This window comes from Excalfactoria chinensis, chromosome 6, assembly GCF_039878825.1.
Source record: "Excalfactoria chinensis isolate bCotChi1 chromosome 6, bCotChi1.hap2, whole genome shotgun sequence".
Lineage (NCBI taxonomy): Eukaryota > Metazoa > Chordata > Aves > Galliformes > Phasianidae > Excalfactoria > Excalfactoria chinensis.
Window position 1 is genome coordinate 25,326,275 of NC_092830.1, and position 16,928 is coordinate 25,343,202.

The 16,928-nt window shown below is 60.1% G+C and overlaps 4 protein-coding genes across 5 annotated transcripts; 1 reads left to right on the top strand and 3 right to left on the bottom strand.

Moving 5' to 3' along the window:
• Positions 1-81: 81 nt before the first annotated feature.
• ZFYVE27 (zinc finger FYVE-type containing 27) lies at positions 82-5,530 on the bottom strand. 2 transcript variants are annotated; one of them, XM_072339478.1, is made up of 12 exons: positions 5,280-5,530; positions 5,139-5,209; positions 4,837-5,023; positions 4,621-4,716; positions 4,331-4,443; positions 3,522-3,652; positions 3,098-3,169; positions 2,906-2,926; positions 2,566-2,710; positions 2,254-2,300; positions 1,333-1,414; positions 82-1,120 (listed from the first exon to the last, which is right to left on the bottom strand). In XM_072339478.1, exons 1-12 carry the CDS (start codon positions 5,477-5,479, stop codon positions 1,056-1,058), a joined length of 1,230 nt encoding a protein of 409 aa, XP_072195579.1. In that variant the 5' UTR covers positions 5,480-5,530; the 3' UTR covers positions 82-1,055. The 2 variants fall into 2 exon arrangements, with proteins under 2 accessions (XP_072195579.1, XP_072195581.1); XM_072339480.1 differs by lacking the exon at positions 2,906-2,926.
• Positions 5,531-6,033: 503 nt separating this feature from the next.
• On the bottom strand, positions 6,034-8,307 carry MARVELD1 (MARVEL domain containing 1). Its single transcript, XM_072339675.1, has one exon. It carries the CDS (start codon positions 8,174-8,176, stop codon positions 7,646-7,648), a length of 531 nt encoding a protein of 176 aa, XP_072195776.1. The 5' UTR covers positions 8,177-8,307; the 3' UTR covers positions 6,034-7,645.
• Positions 8,308-8,510: 203 nt separating this feature from the next.
• AVPI1 (arginine vasopressin induced 1) lies at positions 8,511-9,549 on the top strand. The gene is made up of 3 exons (XM_072339674.1): positions 8,511-8,786; positions 8,991-9,284; positions 9,359-9,549. Exons 1-3 carry the CDS (start codon positions 8,554-8,556, stop codon positions 9,426-9,428), a joined length of 597 nt encoding a protein of 198 aa, XP_072195775.1. The 5' UTR covers positions 8,511-8,553; the 3' UTR covers positions 9,429-9,549.
• Positions 9,550-9,620: 71 nt separating this feature from the next.
• PI4K2A (phosphatidylinositol 4-kinase type 2 alpha) lies at positions 9,621-16,587 on the bottom strand. Its single transcript, XM_072339672.1, has 9 exons — positions 16,147-16,587; positions 13,432-13,632; positions 13,126-13,257; positions 12,890-13,043; positions 12,339-12,400; positions 12,061-12,160; positions 11,692-11,825; positions 11,343-11,402; positions 9,621-11,224 (listed from the first exon to the last, which is right to left on the bottom strand). The coding sequence occupies exons 1-9, from the start codon at positions 16,543-16,545 to the stop codon at positions 11,063-11,065; spliced, it is 1,404 nt and encodes a 467-aa protein (XP_072195773.1). The 5' UTR covers positions 16,546-16,587; the 3' UTR covers positions 9,621-11,062.
• Positions 16,588-16,928: the final 341 nt, after the last annotated feature.

Sequence of the window (16,928 nt, forward strand, 5' to 3'; positions counted from 1 at the left end):
AAGACCACTGTGTGTCACAACAATGAGAACCACAGGATGAGAGGGAACCAGGTGGGAGCCAAATATGAGCTAGAGGAACCAAGGCCACAGAGGCATCAGGTGATGGAACAGCATTTGCTGAAGATGAGAGCCAGCTGTGGGCAGGAGGTTTATTCGCCTTTCTCTATATATTAATCTGTAGTACAAAGCAGCAGTCACTACATTCACAGAGCAGCACCAACTCATGCCTCTTCTCTTGCTGCAGCTGCAGACCAATCCCACAGCCCAGCCCAAATGTACCATTTTGCCTCCTCTGCTACAGCTGAACACAAATATGGAGCACTGGAACAGGCTGCCCAGGGGGGTGGTGGAGTCTCCTTCTCTGGAGATATTCAAGACCTGCCTGGCCGCCTACCTGTGCGACGTGGTGTAGGGAGTCTGCTTTGGCAGGGGGGGTGGACTCGATGATCTCTCCTTCCAACCCCTACAATTCTGTGATTCTGTGATATGGGATGGGGAGAATTACACACAAACACACTGGGACCACGGAGTGATGAGCAGCGTTTCAGTTGAGCCAAGACCACAGGCTACATCTCCTGGGAATGCAGGCAAAGCTCTGACTTGATCCCAAAACAGTCACCCCACACAATGCTTGTCAGGGAGGCTGGGAGAGAGCCCTGAGGCTGCTCCGCCTCTCCCAGGAGGTGGAGGTAGGAGCAGGAATAGGAAGGATGGCTCCTCCATCACAGAGCCAGGCCCTGGGTGAGCTCAGGGCTGGGTGCAGTCAGTGCAGGGAGTGCTTCCCAAACAGCTGCCAGGCCCGCAGGGCAGCCGCAGCAATGGGGTACAGCTGCGGGCAGTGCTCTGCTGTAGGAAACAGCTGGTGCAGCACACTGCATGGTGAGGAGCCTGGGTCTGCCCTCAGCTCAGCACTGGCAGGGGGAGCAGCAAGTGCTTGTGTCCTCTGGCAGGGTGGCACCATGCTGGGAATCAAGCAGCCTAGGATCCCCTGAGAAAGTGCAGGGCTCCCACTGTCCTTGGGCATGAAGCAGCACAGCCCCTGTATGCTGTTTTGGTCACTTGATGAGCATCTGGTTGCACTGAGCACACACGAACACAGTCTCTCTCTGAGCCTCCGGGGCTGGAAAGGAAAGTAAGTGTCAGATTTCTCCCTTTCTGTTGTACCACCCACCAAGGACCAGGGATTTCAGCCATGACTTCCTGAAAACCCATCAGGGTTCTGTTCTGAGCCAGACAGCATCTGCCTCCAACCACCGGGTCTGGGGCAAATCCCTGCAGCACACAGCACAGGTGGGAGGAGGAAGGTTCTGCTCTTCTCCCCATTCCACTCACCCGTGGCTCCCATCACAGCCTTGGGAACTTTGAAGGAGCAACATCTGGAGCAGAAGCTGTTCCCACAGTTACTGCAGCTCCGCTATGGAAAGAAGTGCAGGTGAGACATTAAGAGCACTGGCAGCTGCTAGGTCTGCTCCAGCAAACTCCAGTACCAAGGCATTGCTAGCAGCACTCCCTGCTGAAGGGGAGAGTGGGTGCAAGCCCAAATTCCCGCAGTGACAAGAGATGCCATCCAGGACTAAGCACTGGATTTGCAGGCAGGTATACCCTAACATCAAAGGAAAGCACTGAAGCCACAGGCTGCAGGAGGTTTACAGACGGTCATTCCCTATGCATTAACTCTGGAGGGATGCAAGCTCCAGAGGATCCAAGATGTGCATCAGACCAACTCAACAGGAAGGGGGAGGAAGCCACATGTCTGGAGATTAGGGGGCAGCAGAAGGACTGCAATGAACATCTGGGAAAGGCAAAAGAGTCATCCTTCCCAGAACTACATGATAAGCACTACACAAATGGGTTCAGACTACAGGGATAGCTTTGCTCCCCTAGTCACACAGCCTGTGGTGGCTTTGTGTCTTCCTTCCACTTCCTCATGAGCCTACAGGCCAACCCATTCTCTGCTTCCCAGGAAAGTGCTCAGGTAACAAGAATGGGCGAAACTAGGGCGCAGGAGCAGGTGCCTTGTATGGCAGCACATTGAGGTTTGGCTTCGGGCAGCTTCCAGAGAAACAAAAGGCAAAAAGGCTCCCTGCCACCATTCAGGTATGTAACAACACCCAGCACTTAGCTGAAGTCATCCACTGTTGGGTCATGACTGAAAACAGCCATCCTAGCTACAAGAAAAGCCAGGTCAAGCCAGACACAACACAGAACCTCTGCCCCAGTGTGGCTAGTGAGCTGGAGAAACTGAAGACTCACCCTCTTTTTCAGCACAGAAAAGGTGGCTCCACAGCCCGTACAGCTCCCTGGAAGAGACAGAGAAAAGGTCAGGCAGGGCTCTGATACCTGGGACCCTAAAGCACAAGAGCACCCACATCTGTTGTACAGACCCTCCCAACCCTGCTGTCCCCAGGAGAGCTACAAACATCCTTTCCATTGGAGTAAAGCGTCACTAAGGTGCCAGGACAAAGTAACACGTCACTTTGTCCTCTCCCAGTTCAGTGGTCACCAACAGTAGCACAGACCCCACGCTGCTGAGGTTCCCCAGACAACACCTGCTCTCAGCCTTACCAAAATTGTTGCTGGGGTAGCGCTTGCGCAGGCGCTCAGTCAGGCGTGACACCTTGCTGCGGATCACATCGTTTTTGCTCATAAAACCGTTGTCTGGGAGGCTGAGGTCAAAGTCTGCTGAACACTGAGAGCCCTCATCATCCTCCTGTAAGGAGCAAAGCCGGATAAGCAGAGAACAGTGGGGGGGGGGGGGGGCATAGGGCAGCCTGCCCCAGAGACAAGCATGAAAACAGGATGTTTCACCTGTCAGCATCGCAAGCTACTGCCAAACCAGGCAAAGGCTACCAGCTCCAGCTGGGAAGAGATGCCCTCTCACACACCTCAGCACAGCAGTACTCACCATGACCAGCAGCTGGTTCTCCTTCTCCCGCAGCATGGGACAGAGAGGAGAGGCAGTAGAGATGGAGTGAGACTTGCAGAGGTGCCCGGCCCCACTCCTGCCCTCCCCAAGCATCCACTCTGCCCTGTCACAGCAGTCCTCTGCCCCAATTGCCTGGCCTGCAGGCACAGCCCACTCCCACCAGGCTCAAACCTCAATAGCATCCTTGAACTCTTCATCAGGCTCTGCCTCCTCTGCTTCCTCCACACTGCCAGGGGTAAGATCCTGCAAGAGATTCAGAGCTAGTCCTGTCCTATTTCACCCCGCTTTGAAGTAGGGACCACGCTTTCAAGGCAGCTCTAGAATGAAGCACCTGCTCACTGGCAGACCCATAAAGCAAGCATCTAAAGGTAGGGAGAGCCCCTGCCTCCCCTGGGTAACTCCAAACACATAGCAAGATGGAGTGAAGAACCCAGTAGAACAAGGCATCCCCTCAGCAGTTCAACATGGAATCCCAAGCCAGGTACACAGGCTTCCAGCAAAGCTACTTTGTGTGCAGATGGACAGAAGCAAAACCAGATGCAAGAACTGAAGCTGCAGCTCCCACCCCAAATCTCTGAGCCCTGCCACCCCTCACCTCTGTGCTGGTGGGTGTGGGAGTCCGGTCTGGTGGGGCATCAGTTGGTAGGGGCTTGGCAGGCTCTGGAGTGCTCTCGAGAGGTTTGGTGCCCAAACTCTGCTCAACCGAGGCCTTGAGCTCCTTTATCACTGGTAAGGGGAGAACACAGCTGGATCAGGGTCGCACTCCCCTTCCTCCAGCCCCTCCATACACATGACTGCAAGAACCAACCTCCAGTACACAAGATAGGTCAACAGCTCCTGCAAACTTCCTCAGTCCAGTGCCTTGAGCCCTCTGGCTCACACACAGATATCAGGGAAGCTACTGAGCAGGGGACAGGAAGGAATTCCCCACCTGCCCCAGCTCAAACCAGGAAACAACAGGAGCTCAGACACAGTTTAGTCAGACAGATGTTGTGCAGCTCTCCTTCCATCCAATAGGGCATTTGCAGGCTGGTGTCATACATTTGCCACATGCACTGAGAGTATTTCAAGTCGTGAAGAGTCAGGACAGGGAAGGGAGGCAATGCTCACCTACAGGCTGCATTGCCAGGTCCCAGTACATCACAGTACAAAGAAAAAGCACCCACAACAGGAGCCACACGAGATGAGAATCTCACCTCTCAGACCCAAGCCCCGGGACCCCACCACCCACCCTGCACTGCTGGGCACTGACCCCAGAACAGTAAGTACCCTCTGAGGTCCAGATCTCATGGCAGACACATGACAGCGTGCTTACAGGAGGACACTGACAAAAGATGGATGCAGAGTTCAAAGGGGCTTTGCACAACCCACCCCATACAGGATACCGCCAGGAAGAGCCCTTACCTTGGTAGAACTGGCTGTTGCCCAGGAAGAGGGTGCTGTTGAGGATGGCCATGACCCAGCAGAGTGGCAGCAGGTAAAGGATGCAGACAGAGCCCAGCAGCGCTCCGTAAAACCTGGGAAACAGCAGCAGGTCAAGAGAGATCAGAAATCCCACAACATAAACCTCATTGTCCCTCTCCTTGTCCTTCGTCTGCCCTCTGCAAGCACCAAACACCCCAAGGGCAGCTCTACTAGCCTGCTCCCTCTCCCTGTTAAGCCCAACACAGGGCACCCAATGCAGTCCTACTCACTGGGAAGAGACAGAAGGGTTCTCCCAGTACAGCACTCGATACGCCGCCTCACAGCTGTAACACAGCCCGCTCAGGAACCCCTCCAGCTGGATCAGGCTGAAACGAGACCATAGAGTCAAGAAGTGACCCCACGAACACACAGCCTGCCTTGCTCTGCTCACACAGCGTGGCTCAGGGAAGGTGATGCCCCAGGACAGGAGGGAGCCGGGCACTCACAAGCACTTGACCTGGGCAAGGGCCTCCTGGCGTGAGAGCTGCACTTTGCGCAGGTCCTCGCGGTGCACACTGTGGTACTTCCTGCGCAGCAGCTCCCGCTCTGACGGCAGCACACGGCACGTCTCCTGCAGGTATCCCAGCAGGGCCGGCAGCAGGACCAGCAGGGCCAGCACTGAGAACCAGGCGGCTGGGAGAAGCAGCACAGCATCAGCCGGCAGGGCGGCGGGATGGAACCCAGCACTGCCCTCACGCACACACATGAACACACATGAACACTCTCTCACACACACACACACACACACCTTGGTCGAGGGTGAGGAGGAGGAAGTTAAGGCCGAGGCAGACGAGCAGGGAGCACAAAGGCCGCTGCCAGCTGTGGAGACAGAGCAGCACAATGAGCCGCGGGAGTCGCGGTCCCAGCCCCGGTCCCGGCCCGCCCCTACCGGAGGAGAGAGCGCACGCCCTCGGCCGCATCTCGCAGCGGCTCCAGGTACAGCTCCAGCCGCCGGTAGCTCCGCACGAGGTCCAACAGGTCGAAGGCGGCCCTGGGAGGCGATGGCGGCTCCGCCGAAGCCTCCCCGCCCCCTGGTGCTGCCGCCACCTCCGCGCCCGCGGCCGCCCCGTCCCGCTCTGCCGCCTGCATGTCAGCCCCGCACCGCACCGCACTTCCAGGAAGCGGCCAGGTGCGCCGTGACGTCACCCGGCGGCGCGGCACGCAGCCAATCAGAAGAGCCGAGGTGGGCGGAGGGGGGGGAGGTGGAACGGAAGCCCCGCCCAAGCGATGGCGAAAGGGCGGAAGTGGCGGCGGGACGGCGGTGCCCGTTGGGTCCGAGCCAGGCCCGGCGGGTGCGGCGCTGCGGCTGAATGAACGCGTCCATAGCCGGGCAGCCAGGCTGCGGCACGGGAGTGGAGCTGGGTGGGCATTGAGGCCCCTTCCAACATAATGTTCTGTGATACACAGACACCAAGTTCTGCTCCGTCTCTCCCGTGCTGTGAGGGCTGGGGTAGCTCATCTCAGAGCAGGTTCGAGCCCCTCTTCCCGAGCCCAGCACCACGAGTCCAGCCACAGCACAGCGGGCCCTGCAACCACTGCGCCAGGAGGGGTGACCCCAAGGCTGCGGAGCCAAGTGTAAGCGGGCACCTCCTGACCCCCGCAGGCCCCAGCCCTGCTACAAAAGCCCAGACACCGAGCGAGCATCAGTGTTGCTTTATTTGGAATGTGAATCCGAAGGCACCAGAGAAGGGGCTGCAGTGGGACAGCGGCAGGTACAACGGGCAGCATGGGGCTGTGGGGTAAGGCACTTATGGCGGCACTAGCCTCCTGTGTGCGGGCAGCCTGGGCCTTGGGGCTGCACCAGAGCACACGGGGGGCAGCAGTGTCTGGGACCAGCCCTGACACAGGGTAGGGATAGCACGTCCTGCTGGGGGGCGGCCCACGGGCTGGCAGGGTGTGGGAGCACACAGGGATCTGCTGAGACAGCCCTTGGTGATGGAAGCTGTGATCTAGTGCCAACCTGGCCCCTCCGTGCCATCGCTGCCGCTAGCCCCACTAAAAGGCACCAGGTGACTGACAGTTCTCCAAACTGAGCCTACACAGGGGCTGGGGAAGTCCTTTTCCGCCCTGAAAGCAATGGGAGAATGTGTCCTCGAGCAGGGTGAGGACAGCTGGTAACCAAGGCAGCTCCGGCATGGTGCTCCTCCAACACTTCCCAGTCTCTGGCTGCCCGGTGCTTCTGCTGATCTCACACAGCCCCGGCCACCTGTGGGGCTGGTGCAAACCTTACTACTGGAGCCCTCCCCTCGCAGAGAGGCTATGTCCTACAAGGGCACTGCTGCAAACACCCTTCCATTATCAGTCTGTGGGCAGCACAGGGATGGAGATGGAGGCACACAGTCCCACAGCAGAGAGAGTCTTCCAGGATGACAATCCAAGTGCTGTGGAGCCAGGCAGGGTGAGATGTGCCCGTTCTGGCTGGAGCAGACAGGCCTTGGGTAGGCTTTGGGGTCTCTGTGGTGGGGTGGAAGCCCCGCTCCCAGTGCGGAACCAGCTCGAAGGGTGCAGCAGCAGCACCAAGCTTCAGGCCGGGATGACAAAAGCGCCTTTCTCACCCCAGAGCAGCACAAACACCAAGGCTGGAGGAATCTGTTGCCCCGCCTTGCTCACAGAAGCATCCAGCAGCCCCCCTCCCTGCCACGGGCTCCAACAGTGATGGAAGCTTTGCTGGGCTCAGCTCCAAGGTGGGATGGGACATCTGGCACTGGGGCAGCAGTTGGTGAGGCTGTGCCCGGGGTGGGTAAGAGCTATGCCCACAGGGTTCCGGGAAGACACCGGACGTGGAGGAGGGGCCCGAGCTGGGGAAGCTGAGAGCACAGCAGAACCTCCATTAGGCAACGCGGAGGCCACGGGGCTGCCAGCAGGGTAGGGGCTGGGCCCAGATTTGCTCCACTCCTTCAGCTCAGCATCCATCCCCCCAGGGACAGAGTTGGCACCCACCTGAGCACACCCAGGGCAGGAGTCAGGCGGGGCCCCATAGGGCTCCCAGCAGTTGTGGTCCACTTGGGTGCTCCCTGATTGGGTCCTTTGATTTGCTTACGTCTCTCCGTCATTCCGTGCAGGGTGCAAATGAGCTGGTGCAGCGATCGGTGCCCACTGTCCTGGCAGAGGGTCCCCGTCTGTCCATCCATCCGTGCAGGGGGCAGTGGAGGAAGCGCGGTGCAGCAGCTGGGAGGGGACAGAGCAGCGGGGTCACCACGTCCTAAAGCAGGGCCGCGGTCCGTCCACGCGCAGGAAGCAGGGCAGCCACGGGGCTCAGACGATGTCGCGTTGGTCCCGGCAGCGCCGTGCCAGGCAGTAGAGCCCGGAGAAGAGGTACAGGCAGGCAGCCACGGCTCCGCAGACGGCGGCTCCCAGGTAGGCTCCGTAGAGGCAGCGCTGGCTGTACCCCGGCAGGTTGCAGTAGCTCTTTTGCCCGGCTTTGTGGCCCATGATGCCGGCGGCGGCCGCGCTGAGCCCGACGCCCAGCACCAGGTCGTGCGCTAGGTTGGCTAGCAGCCAGCGGGAGCCCAGCCAGGGCACCAGCTCCCAGCGCCCCAGCGCGCTCATCCCGAAGAGGCCCAGAGTGAGCAGCCAGACGAGGACGGCGGCGAAGAGCGCGAAGTGGGCCGCTCCTTCGTACCAGTGGGCCGCCACGGTGAGCCAGAAGGCGGCGCCCACCGCCAGCTGCCCCAGCCGGAGCAGCCCCAGCGGGCTCCGCAGGAAGGCGCGGTGCAGCCCGAGCGAGCCGCGGGGCGGCGGTCCCGGGGGCGGCGGCGGCACGGCCGGGGGAGCCGCGCGGGCCATGGCGGGGCGCTGCCTGCTGCGGGGCGGGAGGGACTCGGCGCCCCGGCAGCACTTACAGAGGGCGGCTGGACGCTGCCCAACATCTGGCGTCGAGCGGGGCCTCCCCGCGCGGGGCCTCTCTCCTCCCCCGCCCCGCCTCCGGACGGCCCACCGCGCGCGCGGGGCCCCGCGGCCGTCCCCCCGCTGCGGCCGTCCCCCCGCCGCCTCCTCCTCCCCGCCGCCTCCGCCGCCTCCCGCACCGCGGCGACGAGCGGCCGGGACGGCACGAGCGGAGAACGGAGGAGCGCGCCGTTGGGGAGCGCGCGCCGGGGCTCCCTCGTTACGTCACGCGGGATTTCCCCTCGGGGTGACGCGCGCCGGCCGCCCCTCCCCGCCTCATGACGTCACTGGCGCCACGTGGCCCACCCTCACGAAGGCGGCGCGGCCACGCCCCCTCCCGGCGCCGATTGGTGCGTGCGGAAAAAAGTGGGCGCGGATTGGCGGCGCCGCGCGGGGCGGATCCGCGGACTGAATGGACGGGGCGCGCGGCGGCGGCGGGACCTCGGGGCGGCGCGGGGCGGACGCGGGCGGAGCGGCGGGAGCGCGGCGGACACGCGGCGGCCGCCCCCAGGTCAGTGCGCGGGGCTGGAGCACGCGAGGCGGCGGCGGCGGGAAGTGGGTCACGGCGGGGACGGCGCACCGGGCGCCGGCGGGCGCCGACTCGAGCCGGGCCCTCCCGCATTCCTGGGCGCGCCGCCGCCGCGGCCTCGTCCCGGGGCGGAGCGGGCCGAGCCGGACCCGGCGGGGCCTCACGCCGTCCCTCCGGTGCCCGCAGCGGCCGGACCATGGGAACGCCGGCCTCGGTAGCGAGCGATCCTCCGGGCCGAGCGGCGCCCGCCGCCCGCGGCCGCAAGCGGGCCTCGGTTAACATCTTCCAGGGCGTGGGGCTGCCGGAGCTGCGCAGCCTGTTCCAGAGCGGCGGGGCCGAGAAGCCCGAGGAGCGCGCCCGCCTCGTCTGGCGCTACGCGGGGCAGCGCCGCATGGCACGGGCGCTGCGGCAGCTCCGGCGGCGGAGAGCGGCACGGCGCGGAGCTGAGACGGCGGCTTTACGGCGCTTCCACCGCCTCCGGTAGGTGCGGGTCGGGGCGGCGTGGGGGAACCGCGGCCGGGACGCACCCCACTGACAGCCACCTGTTCCCGAAGGATCACCGATAAGGAGCCCGAGGGAGACGGCGGGGACGAGGCAGCCGCGGGGCTCCCGCAGCAGCACTGAGACCGGGAAACGGGCCCACCGCTCTGACCGGGCACACCGAGGACACTAATTGTACAGGACACGAGTGCGGCGGTTAATAAAAGGTGGACAGCGGTGGCTGGGTGAGGCTCCGTGGTGGCGACAGCGGTCTCATTTGCTGCAATGGACCCAGCCCCAACCCCACTCCAGAACGCTGCTGAGACAGTAAGGAGGCCAGGTGAACTGCAGCTCTGTTATTCAGACAGTTGCATGGTTTAAATACATTACATACATTTCTACAGTGCATTAGAACAATACATTTGGGGTCAGTCAGAGATGTAGCCAGGCCTGGGAGATGAGGTCTCACTTCTACACCCCTGTTATCAGCACCCTCAGGACAGCCACTGCTGAGCCCCTTGTGCAAATAGGAGACGAGTGAGCTGCCCTCCCTCACAGCCCCCAGCAGCACAGTCCCAGGCTTTACTTTCCTCCAACCCCCAGAGCTGGGCAAACAGTACAGTGAGACCCAACCCCAGCTTTCCCCCACACGGGGAAAGTCACAGCTCGAGGCAAGCAGATGCAGGCAGCGGCCCTGTTACCATTTTATACAAGACAGCTCAGCAGCTTCTGGGGAGAAGGAGGTATCGACTGCCTCACCCACTCACATCGGGCCCACAAGGTCAGCAGCACTGGGGCAGCCAGGAGCTTATACCGGCCCTCGTGTGCTTGCAGTACATCAGTTCCTGCATGAATCCCACCCGCAGGAAGAGCTCCTCCAGCTGTTTCCTGTCCCCAACAGCCCCCTATCCCACAAGAAAGGACCCCAGACGCACAAGCAAAGCTGGAACTGGCTGGCCCAATGCTGGCTGCACAGCAGCCAGAAACCTTACTAAGCACAGGGACAAAAGCCAAGCAAGAGCAGCTGCAGTGACCTGCAAGATGGATGGACCATAGGAATGGAGGACTAGAGGCTGCTTGCTTGTACCTCCAACCCTTTCTACAGCACCTCCCAGAACCACCTCCTCCGAACCAGGAATAAGCCAGCACCTCTTCCTTTAGTGTCAAATTGCATTGAAGCCTGCCCTAAGGAGCAGACAAGAGTAGAGTTCTCCTTACATTCCCTCCTCAAGCCCCCAGCCAGAGAACAGCCGTTCATTATGGTCCCTACTACACCAGCAGGCAGCAGGAACTCCCCCTGAGGAAAGCAGCTTGCACAGGGTTGGGGCAGAAGAGAGAATGTGAGGAGGAGTATAGCATGCCTTTGGGGAAGCGGAAGGCAGAACAACCCCCTTCCAGTCCTTCCCAGCCCTGGGGCCAGCAGCAGGGAAGAGGAAGGCTGGCAGCTGGTGCAAAGGGCTGGATAGACCCTGGCCTGGAAAGCCTGGTCAGGTGTGCTCAGAACCGCATGCAGGCCAAGGAAGAGAGGCACAAGCAGGGTCCCAACTGCTTCCCATGCCTCCTGCTGAGCTCTTCCTCCGGCAGGGCTGTACACACACTACTCAGCTCCAAGGGAGCTGGAGAGGGACAGGGCCCAACCCGCCTGGCTCCTCAGCTCCAGCTGCAGGCTTCTCCAGCCACAAACCTGCTCTCTCTACCCAGAGCATCAAATCCCAGCCACAGGAGCAGCTCAGCTCCTCTTGCAGTGCCAGTCCGAGGCAGCCAAGCCCTGCCCACAGCTACCACCAGGTGAAGAAAGGCTTCCGGCTCTGGAAGCTCTGCGTGTAGGACTCGCTGGCAGTGCGCTGGTGGGAACGTGCCGTTTCTACAATCACAGGTGGCATCTGAACCAGATGCAGGGGGCTCTTCCCATCTTTCAGCGCCTGTGTCAGGTTCAGGATCTGTACAACACAGAGCAAAGCTTGAGCTGTCCTAGTGGAGGAAGAGAGCTGGCACGCCAGCACTATTCCCTGACAGCCAAACAAGACAAGGCTCTGTCACCTCATTCATTTGCCTTACCTGGCCTCTCATGACTGCAATCTGCTTGTGAAACTGTCCCCTGTCAAAGCCAGGATCCTTCTGCAAGAGAACAAACAGTGCATTGGTATCCAACCTCTGACCCAAGCTATTCAAGAGACACCTGTTTTCCAAGCAAGCCTCTGTCCTCTTGTCCTATGAGATCCCTGTTTCTCCCCAAAATGCATCTTTAGCTCCTGGCAGAGGAATAGCACTTCTATGTTTCAGCCCAGAAACACCACGAGGAGCCCACCTTTCTATTCACCATAGCTTTGACAAAGAAGCTGTAAGACCACCCTGCTTCCCAAGCCACTCTCAGCCACCCCCTCCCCCCCCCCCCCCCCAAGTTCACCTTGAAGAGCTCATACAGATCTTCTTCCAGGTCTTTGACAAAGTTGGGGTCTGAGATCTTGGGAAGAATTAGGTCTTTGATCTCTTGTGAAAAGGGGATTTTGGCCTGTGGTAACCATGCCCAGTAGAAGGGATCTGTAGGAGGAAGCATGAGACATTAGAGCTAGAGAAGGGAAAGATGCCACGTGGTCTTGGGTGCAGCATACACTTCCTACAGCCACTGAGGCAGAGCTGTCCACGCAGCTAGAAGGTTTGCAGAGTGGCAGCCCTCGCTACTGCCTCTTCCAGCCCTCCAGGAACATGCCCCAGAACAGACAGCGCAGAGCTGCACAGCTCTTCAGATTACTTCAGCACATTGCAAGGGACTCACATGCTCTCCAGGAGTCCGGATGCTTCAAAGGAAAGGCCAAACCGTTATCTATTGCAGCAAGCTTGATGATGGGCTCTTTCACAACCACCCAGTCACTGTCCTGGAAGGAAGTGGAGCACTAGTCACAAGGAGGGCTACCCCAACAGAATCAGACTGTCTGCCACTCCCAGCAAACAAGATCAGGCTCAGAAACCCAAGACAGCCAGGAAATCCCCAGCCTGCCAGCCAACTTGTAGAAGCAAACAGACCCATGAAGCCCCAGCCTAAGATCTGCTCACCCGCACGCCTGCGCTGTCCAGGGGACAGTCATATTTGATGAGCCAGTTATCATTGCCCCGATCTGCAAGGAAAGAAAAACAGCTGTATCAGTGCAAGGGCCTGTGCTGAGCAGAAGGATTACTTATCCGACACAGTAGCAATTCAGATCACACAGACTTCAAGGCCCCAGCTAAGGAGGTTCACATAGCCCCAGCTCGCAAGAGAAAAGTCAGCCTGCGAGCCTTGGAGTCCAATCCAAACCCATTTCAAGCTGGAACAGACTTGGAGACCCAGCCTGAGATAGGATGCTGTGGTACAACCACAAGCTGGATCTTTCCATGTTCCTGGATCCTCACAACCGGCAAACATTCACCACGGCACCTGGGTGGATCCCAGGCTGGCTCCCAGTCTCCCAGGTGAGCAGTGACAGCAGCTGCACTCCACCCAGAGACAGTGCCATCTGGCAGCAACCAGGCAGTGTTGATAGGAGTTCTGGGTTCCAGGAAGAGATGCCAAATCTTGGCCTGCTCTCCAGCTGGCAGAATACAAAGGAGCAGGCAGCCGGCCCTACCTGTGTTCCTGATGATGTAGTCCAGCACCACCAGCCGCTCAAATTGCAGCAGCAGTTGCCGGTTGGTGTTCTCAGGGAGCGGCTCAGCCTCAAACCGCCGCAGCCAGTAGTCAGCGTCCTTGTAGCCTTCCACAAATAGCTGGAAGGAACCCACCTGAGGTAAGGAGAGACTGTGTTATGGAGGAGCACAGAAGACAGAGGACCGGTGACAGGTAGATGGGGCCTGGTAGCCCTACCTTGGGAGGCAAGCCAATGCGGTTGAAGCGCTGACCCACTTTCGGCACCTTCTCCAGGGCTAGCCTCTTTCCCCGGGATTTCACTCTGTCAATGGCACTGTAGTTAAAGGTCTCACTGGCCAGATACACCACCTGGGGTATAGGAGCAAAGAAGTCAGCAAGCGCATCTGGCAGTTGTCACAGTTCTTGGTTTTATCAGTAAGGCATAGATTTCCCACAGCTCTGCTCTGTACAAGGATCCCCATGGCCTGGGCAGGAGAACATGGAAGCCTCCTCAGGACAAGATCACAGCAACTGCCCCCTCACCTTTGTGCGGGGAACAATGTTGAGTTCCAGTTTCTGGTCCACCAGGCTGGCACCCGCCTCTGATAGGTAGCCCTGGTTTAGAACAAGGCAGTCTCTCCCAAAGCAGCACGGGCAGCACAACTTCTGCAGCCACTTGGTCCACTTGGGGTTCAGATGCCCATATGGCTCCTCATTCTTGGGTTTGAAGACACCAATAATTTTCTGTGAGCAAGAAGAAAGCTGATACTCAGTGCTTGGCAGAGCCAGGGCACTCACCCCAGCGCCAGCCTGTGGCTCTGCCATAACAACACAGTTTCAACCAAGTTCACCCTCCCACAGCACCCAACTCTGCTGTCTTTTCCCTGCTGCCTTCTGCCAATCACCTCCCCCAGATCCAGGGGACTCGTCCTTGGGTGGGAAAAAGCTTGGGGACTGTTGCTGCCACTCACTGCAAGGTCCAGAGCAAGTGGAGACAAAATTACACCCTCAGGATTCTCCTTGGCCAAAAGATCTGCAACCTGGAACTATGGTAGACACTCTTCTCTCATCCTAGGTTTTCTTCAGACACCTCCCTCTCTGGTCCCCACACAGCTCCTGTGAGACCTTTGTACTCAGTCACCACTTTTCATGTACCACAGGAGATTGCTGATGACACTGTCCCTGGTAAATATTCTAGCCCTATTTCACTGACCTTTGGATGGTGGGGGGAGAGCTACTGCTTGTGGCTACTCGTTTCCTCGATGCAAGAGTGCAGAAGGGGATGACAGTTCCTATCTTGACTCCAAAATTCATCAAATGGACATGATCAAAAATGGGCCAGAGAAAATGGGCCTAAATAGGAAGGAAGGCTGAAGGACTTCAGAGGAAAGCAAAACTCTGTGTTGTGAGACCCAAAGAGAGATGTGGGGTGGGTGTGACAGTGGTGCTTAAAGACCATATAATATACTAGGATCCACATTGTCTGCTTTCCCAAGACACACAGCAAGCCCAGGGCAGGACTAAGGCCAACTGCCCCTGGTCCGGCAGCCCAGGGCTTTGTGCAGCAGGCTTTGGGCTCACAACCCCACTCCAGGATGACTCAGCAGCATGCAGACTGACCCCGAGCCAGAGCCAGCACCGGCCTGAGTGGGTGGCATTTCCCAAAGCCAAGCTTCTGCCACAGTGTGGGAACACAACACATGTCCCGGTACACCAGCAAGGAACCCCAGTGCAATCCTGCTGCAAATCAGGAGTCAGAAGCCAGACCAGGGAGCAAGACTTTCTCAACCAGGAAGAGGAATGTTTGAGAGAATGGAAGCCTTTCAGACATCCCTAGGTCACAAAGAAACCCCCTTCTCTGAGCTGGCAAAGGCCCAGTAAACAGGCAGGAAAGCAATCCCCTCACCAGCCCCATAAGAAGGCACAGAAAGAACACGTCAACGTGTTCTTGGATTTGAGCCTGCTGGAGGCTTGCTGGGAGCTCTGGCAGTGAGGATTACACTGCTGTGTGAAGCAAGCACAGCAGAGCAACGCCTGGCAGGGCAAGAACAGCCCTGGAGCAGAGATCACAGCCTGGCAGCACAGCCTGCCCTCTCAGTGCTGTGCCTCGGGAGCAGCACTGGCAGCAACTTGTTCCAAGAAGTGTGCTGCAGAGAAGATAGGTCTGCCCTGATGCCAGACAAGGGGATGCCAGGCCAGCATAAAGACAACGACACAGCCACCGCCCCAAGGACCAGGAGAAACACACTGAATCAAGTCCTGCCTGGAACAACTTGAGCTTCCAGCAGTCCACAGGGAAACTAGTACAAGAGTTTCCCCCGGTGTCCTCCTGTGCCTCCAACTTGCCTATTGAAGCACTCCACTCCCTCTCCTTAGCAGTAAGGAGGCTTTAGTGATCTCGAGCAGTGAGTCACAGGAAGCAAACATGCACCCTATCCACTCATGGAAGTGCAATCCATGGGACCTGCCAGGTAAGGTGGCCAGCACAACATGGACTTGGATTCCTTGAATATCTCCCTCATTGAGCTCTGCTCTCCTCTCCCTACAACCAGGTCACCTCTGATCTTCAGCCCCTGCCAGCAACACCAGTGCTCACATTAGGTAACAGAAGGGAGCAGAAGTGAGAACAAATTGCAACACAAGGAAATCTGTATTGCCCTGCATCCAGCCAGCTCCACCAGGGCCTGCCTGTAAGTTTGCTGTAGCCAGGTGCCACCTGAGACAGACAAACAGGCACAGCGTGGTCAGAAAAACCCAGTTCCTGATTCCCAGGAAGCATCCTAGCCTGCACTAGGCAAAAGGGTCAGAGAAAGCAGCAACTGCTTGAGTAACCAAGCCAGCAGCACGGGTCACAAGATGAGCTACCTCGTGCTGCACTCACGTCTGGGCAGCGGCACGGGAACCACAGCCACGCAGCCAAGCAGCCATCAGAGAATCAATTACACATCGAGATCCACTCCCCCCAGTCTCACTGGCCTAACGCTGGCAGCTTAGCTGCCACAGTTCCCATTCTGTGTCAGAAGTCACCACGGTCAGGAGCCAACGATCCACAGTTAGAGAGAAGCAGCTCCTGGACACAACACCACGGTGGAAGGGGAAGCAGCTTTACCCGGGGCACAGCCCACACGTTCCGAACCGCGATGCCCGCCGTGCTCAGCCCCGCACCGCCCGGCCCGGCGCCACGAGCCACCGGCCCCGAAAGCCCGCGGCACCGGGATGGAGCGGAGCTCCCGGCACGGGGCGGAGCGGACGACTCACTCCTTGGGGGTCCTTGACGAAGTAGCTGCCGCTGGAGCCCTGCGAGATGCGCTCGGGGTAGATGCCGCGTTCGCTGGCCAGCTCGGCCCGCCGCACCACCTCGGCGAACTCGGGGTCCTCGGGGAAGTCGTTGCGCTCCCGCTGCGCCGCCGCCGCCGCCGCCTGAGCCTGGGCCGCCGCCGCCGCCGCTTGGGCCTGGGCCTGCGCCGCAGCCGCCGCGGGGCCCCGCGCCCCACGCTCCAGCAGCGGCTGCCGCTCGCGATCGCGGCCGCCGGGAGAAGGAGGCGGCGAGGGCTGGGGGGGAGCGACGGGCGGGAGAGCGCGCACCGCCCCGCCCGGCAGCCCGTAGTCGGGGCCCTGCGCCCGCTCCGGCGACACCAGCGGGCTCGTCTCGTCCATCGCGCCCGCCGCCCGCCGCTTCCGGTCGCGTCACGTCGCGGAGCGTCATGACGTCACCGCGCCGTCACGTTCCGTCGGCCGCTCCGCCCCGCCCGCCGGACGCCGAAGGAACCGGGCCCGCCGTCCGTCCCGCGGCGCTGCTCGGAGGAGGCCCGGAGGCCGTCGCGGCCCTCGGGAGGAGCCGTGCGAGGCCGGGCGTAAGAGAGCGGCTTCCTCCGGTCCGTCTCCGCCGCCGCGAGGAAGGCTCGGTGCCCCGCACAAAGATGGCTGCCGAGGGGGCGACGGCGCTGCCGCCGCCCTTCACAAAGATGGCGGCAGGGCGGGGTGCGGGCTTCGCCCCGCGCAGAGATGGCGGCAGGCGGGGGCGGGGCGGTGGAGCCGAC

What these genes read in the sequence shown, in the direction of transcription:
- ZFYVE27 (XM_072339478.1), bottom strand. Translation starts at nt 5,479, where the DNA reads ATGCAGGCGGCAGAGCGGGACGGGGCGGCCGCGGGCGCGGAGGTGGCG. An exon ending in CTACCCCAGCAACAATTTTG is followed by an intron (nt 2,301 to 2,565) that starts GTAAGGCTGAGA and finishes TGTCTCTTCCAG; the next exon opens with GGAGCTGTACGGGCTGTGGA. An exon ending in TTTCTGTGCTGAAAAAGAGG is followed by an intron (nt 1,415 to 2,253) that starts GTGAGTCTTCAG and finishes TTCTTTCCATAG; the next exon opens with CGGAGCTGCAGTAACTGTGG.
- MARVELD1 (XM_072339675.1), bottom strand. Translation starts at nt 8,176, where the DNA reads ATGGCCCGCGCGGCTCCCCCGGCCGTGCCGCCGCCGCCCCCGGGACCG.
- AVPI1 (XM_072339674.1), top strand. Translation starts at nt 8,554, where the DNA reads ATGACGTCACTGGCGCCACGTGGCCCACCCTCACGAAGGCGGCGCGGC. An exon ending in CACGCGGCGGCCGCCCCCAG is followed by an intron (nt 8,787 to 8,990) that starts GTCAGTGCGCGG and finishes CGGTGCCCGCAG; the next exon opens with CGGCCGGACCATGGGAACGC. An exon ending in CGGCGCTTCCACCGCCTCCG is followed by an intron (nt 9,285 to 9,358) that starts GTAGGTGCGGGT and finishes CTGTTCCCGAAG; the next exon opens with GATCACCGATAAGGAGCCCG.
- PI4K2A (XM_072339672.1), bottom strand. Translation starts at nt 16,545, where the DNA reads ATGGACGAGACGAGCCCGCTGGTGTCGCCGGAGCGGGCGCAGGGCCCC. An exon ending in TCCGGACTCCTGGAGAGCAT is followed by an intron (nt 11,826 to 12,060) that starts GTGAGTCCCTTG and finishes TTCCTCCTACAG; the next exon opens with ATCCCTTCTACTGGGCATGG. An exon ending in TTGCAGTCATGAGAGGCCAG is followed by an intron (nt 11,225 to 11,342) that starts GTAAGGCAAATG and finishes TGTGTTGTACAG; the next exon opens with ATCCTGAACCTGACACAGGC.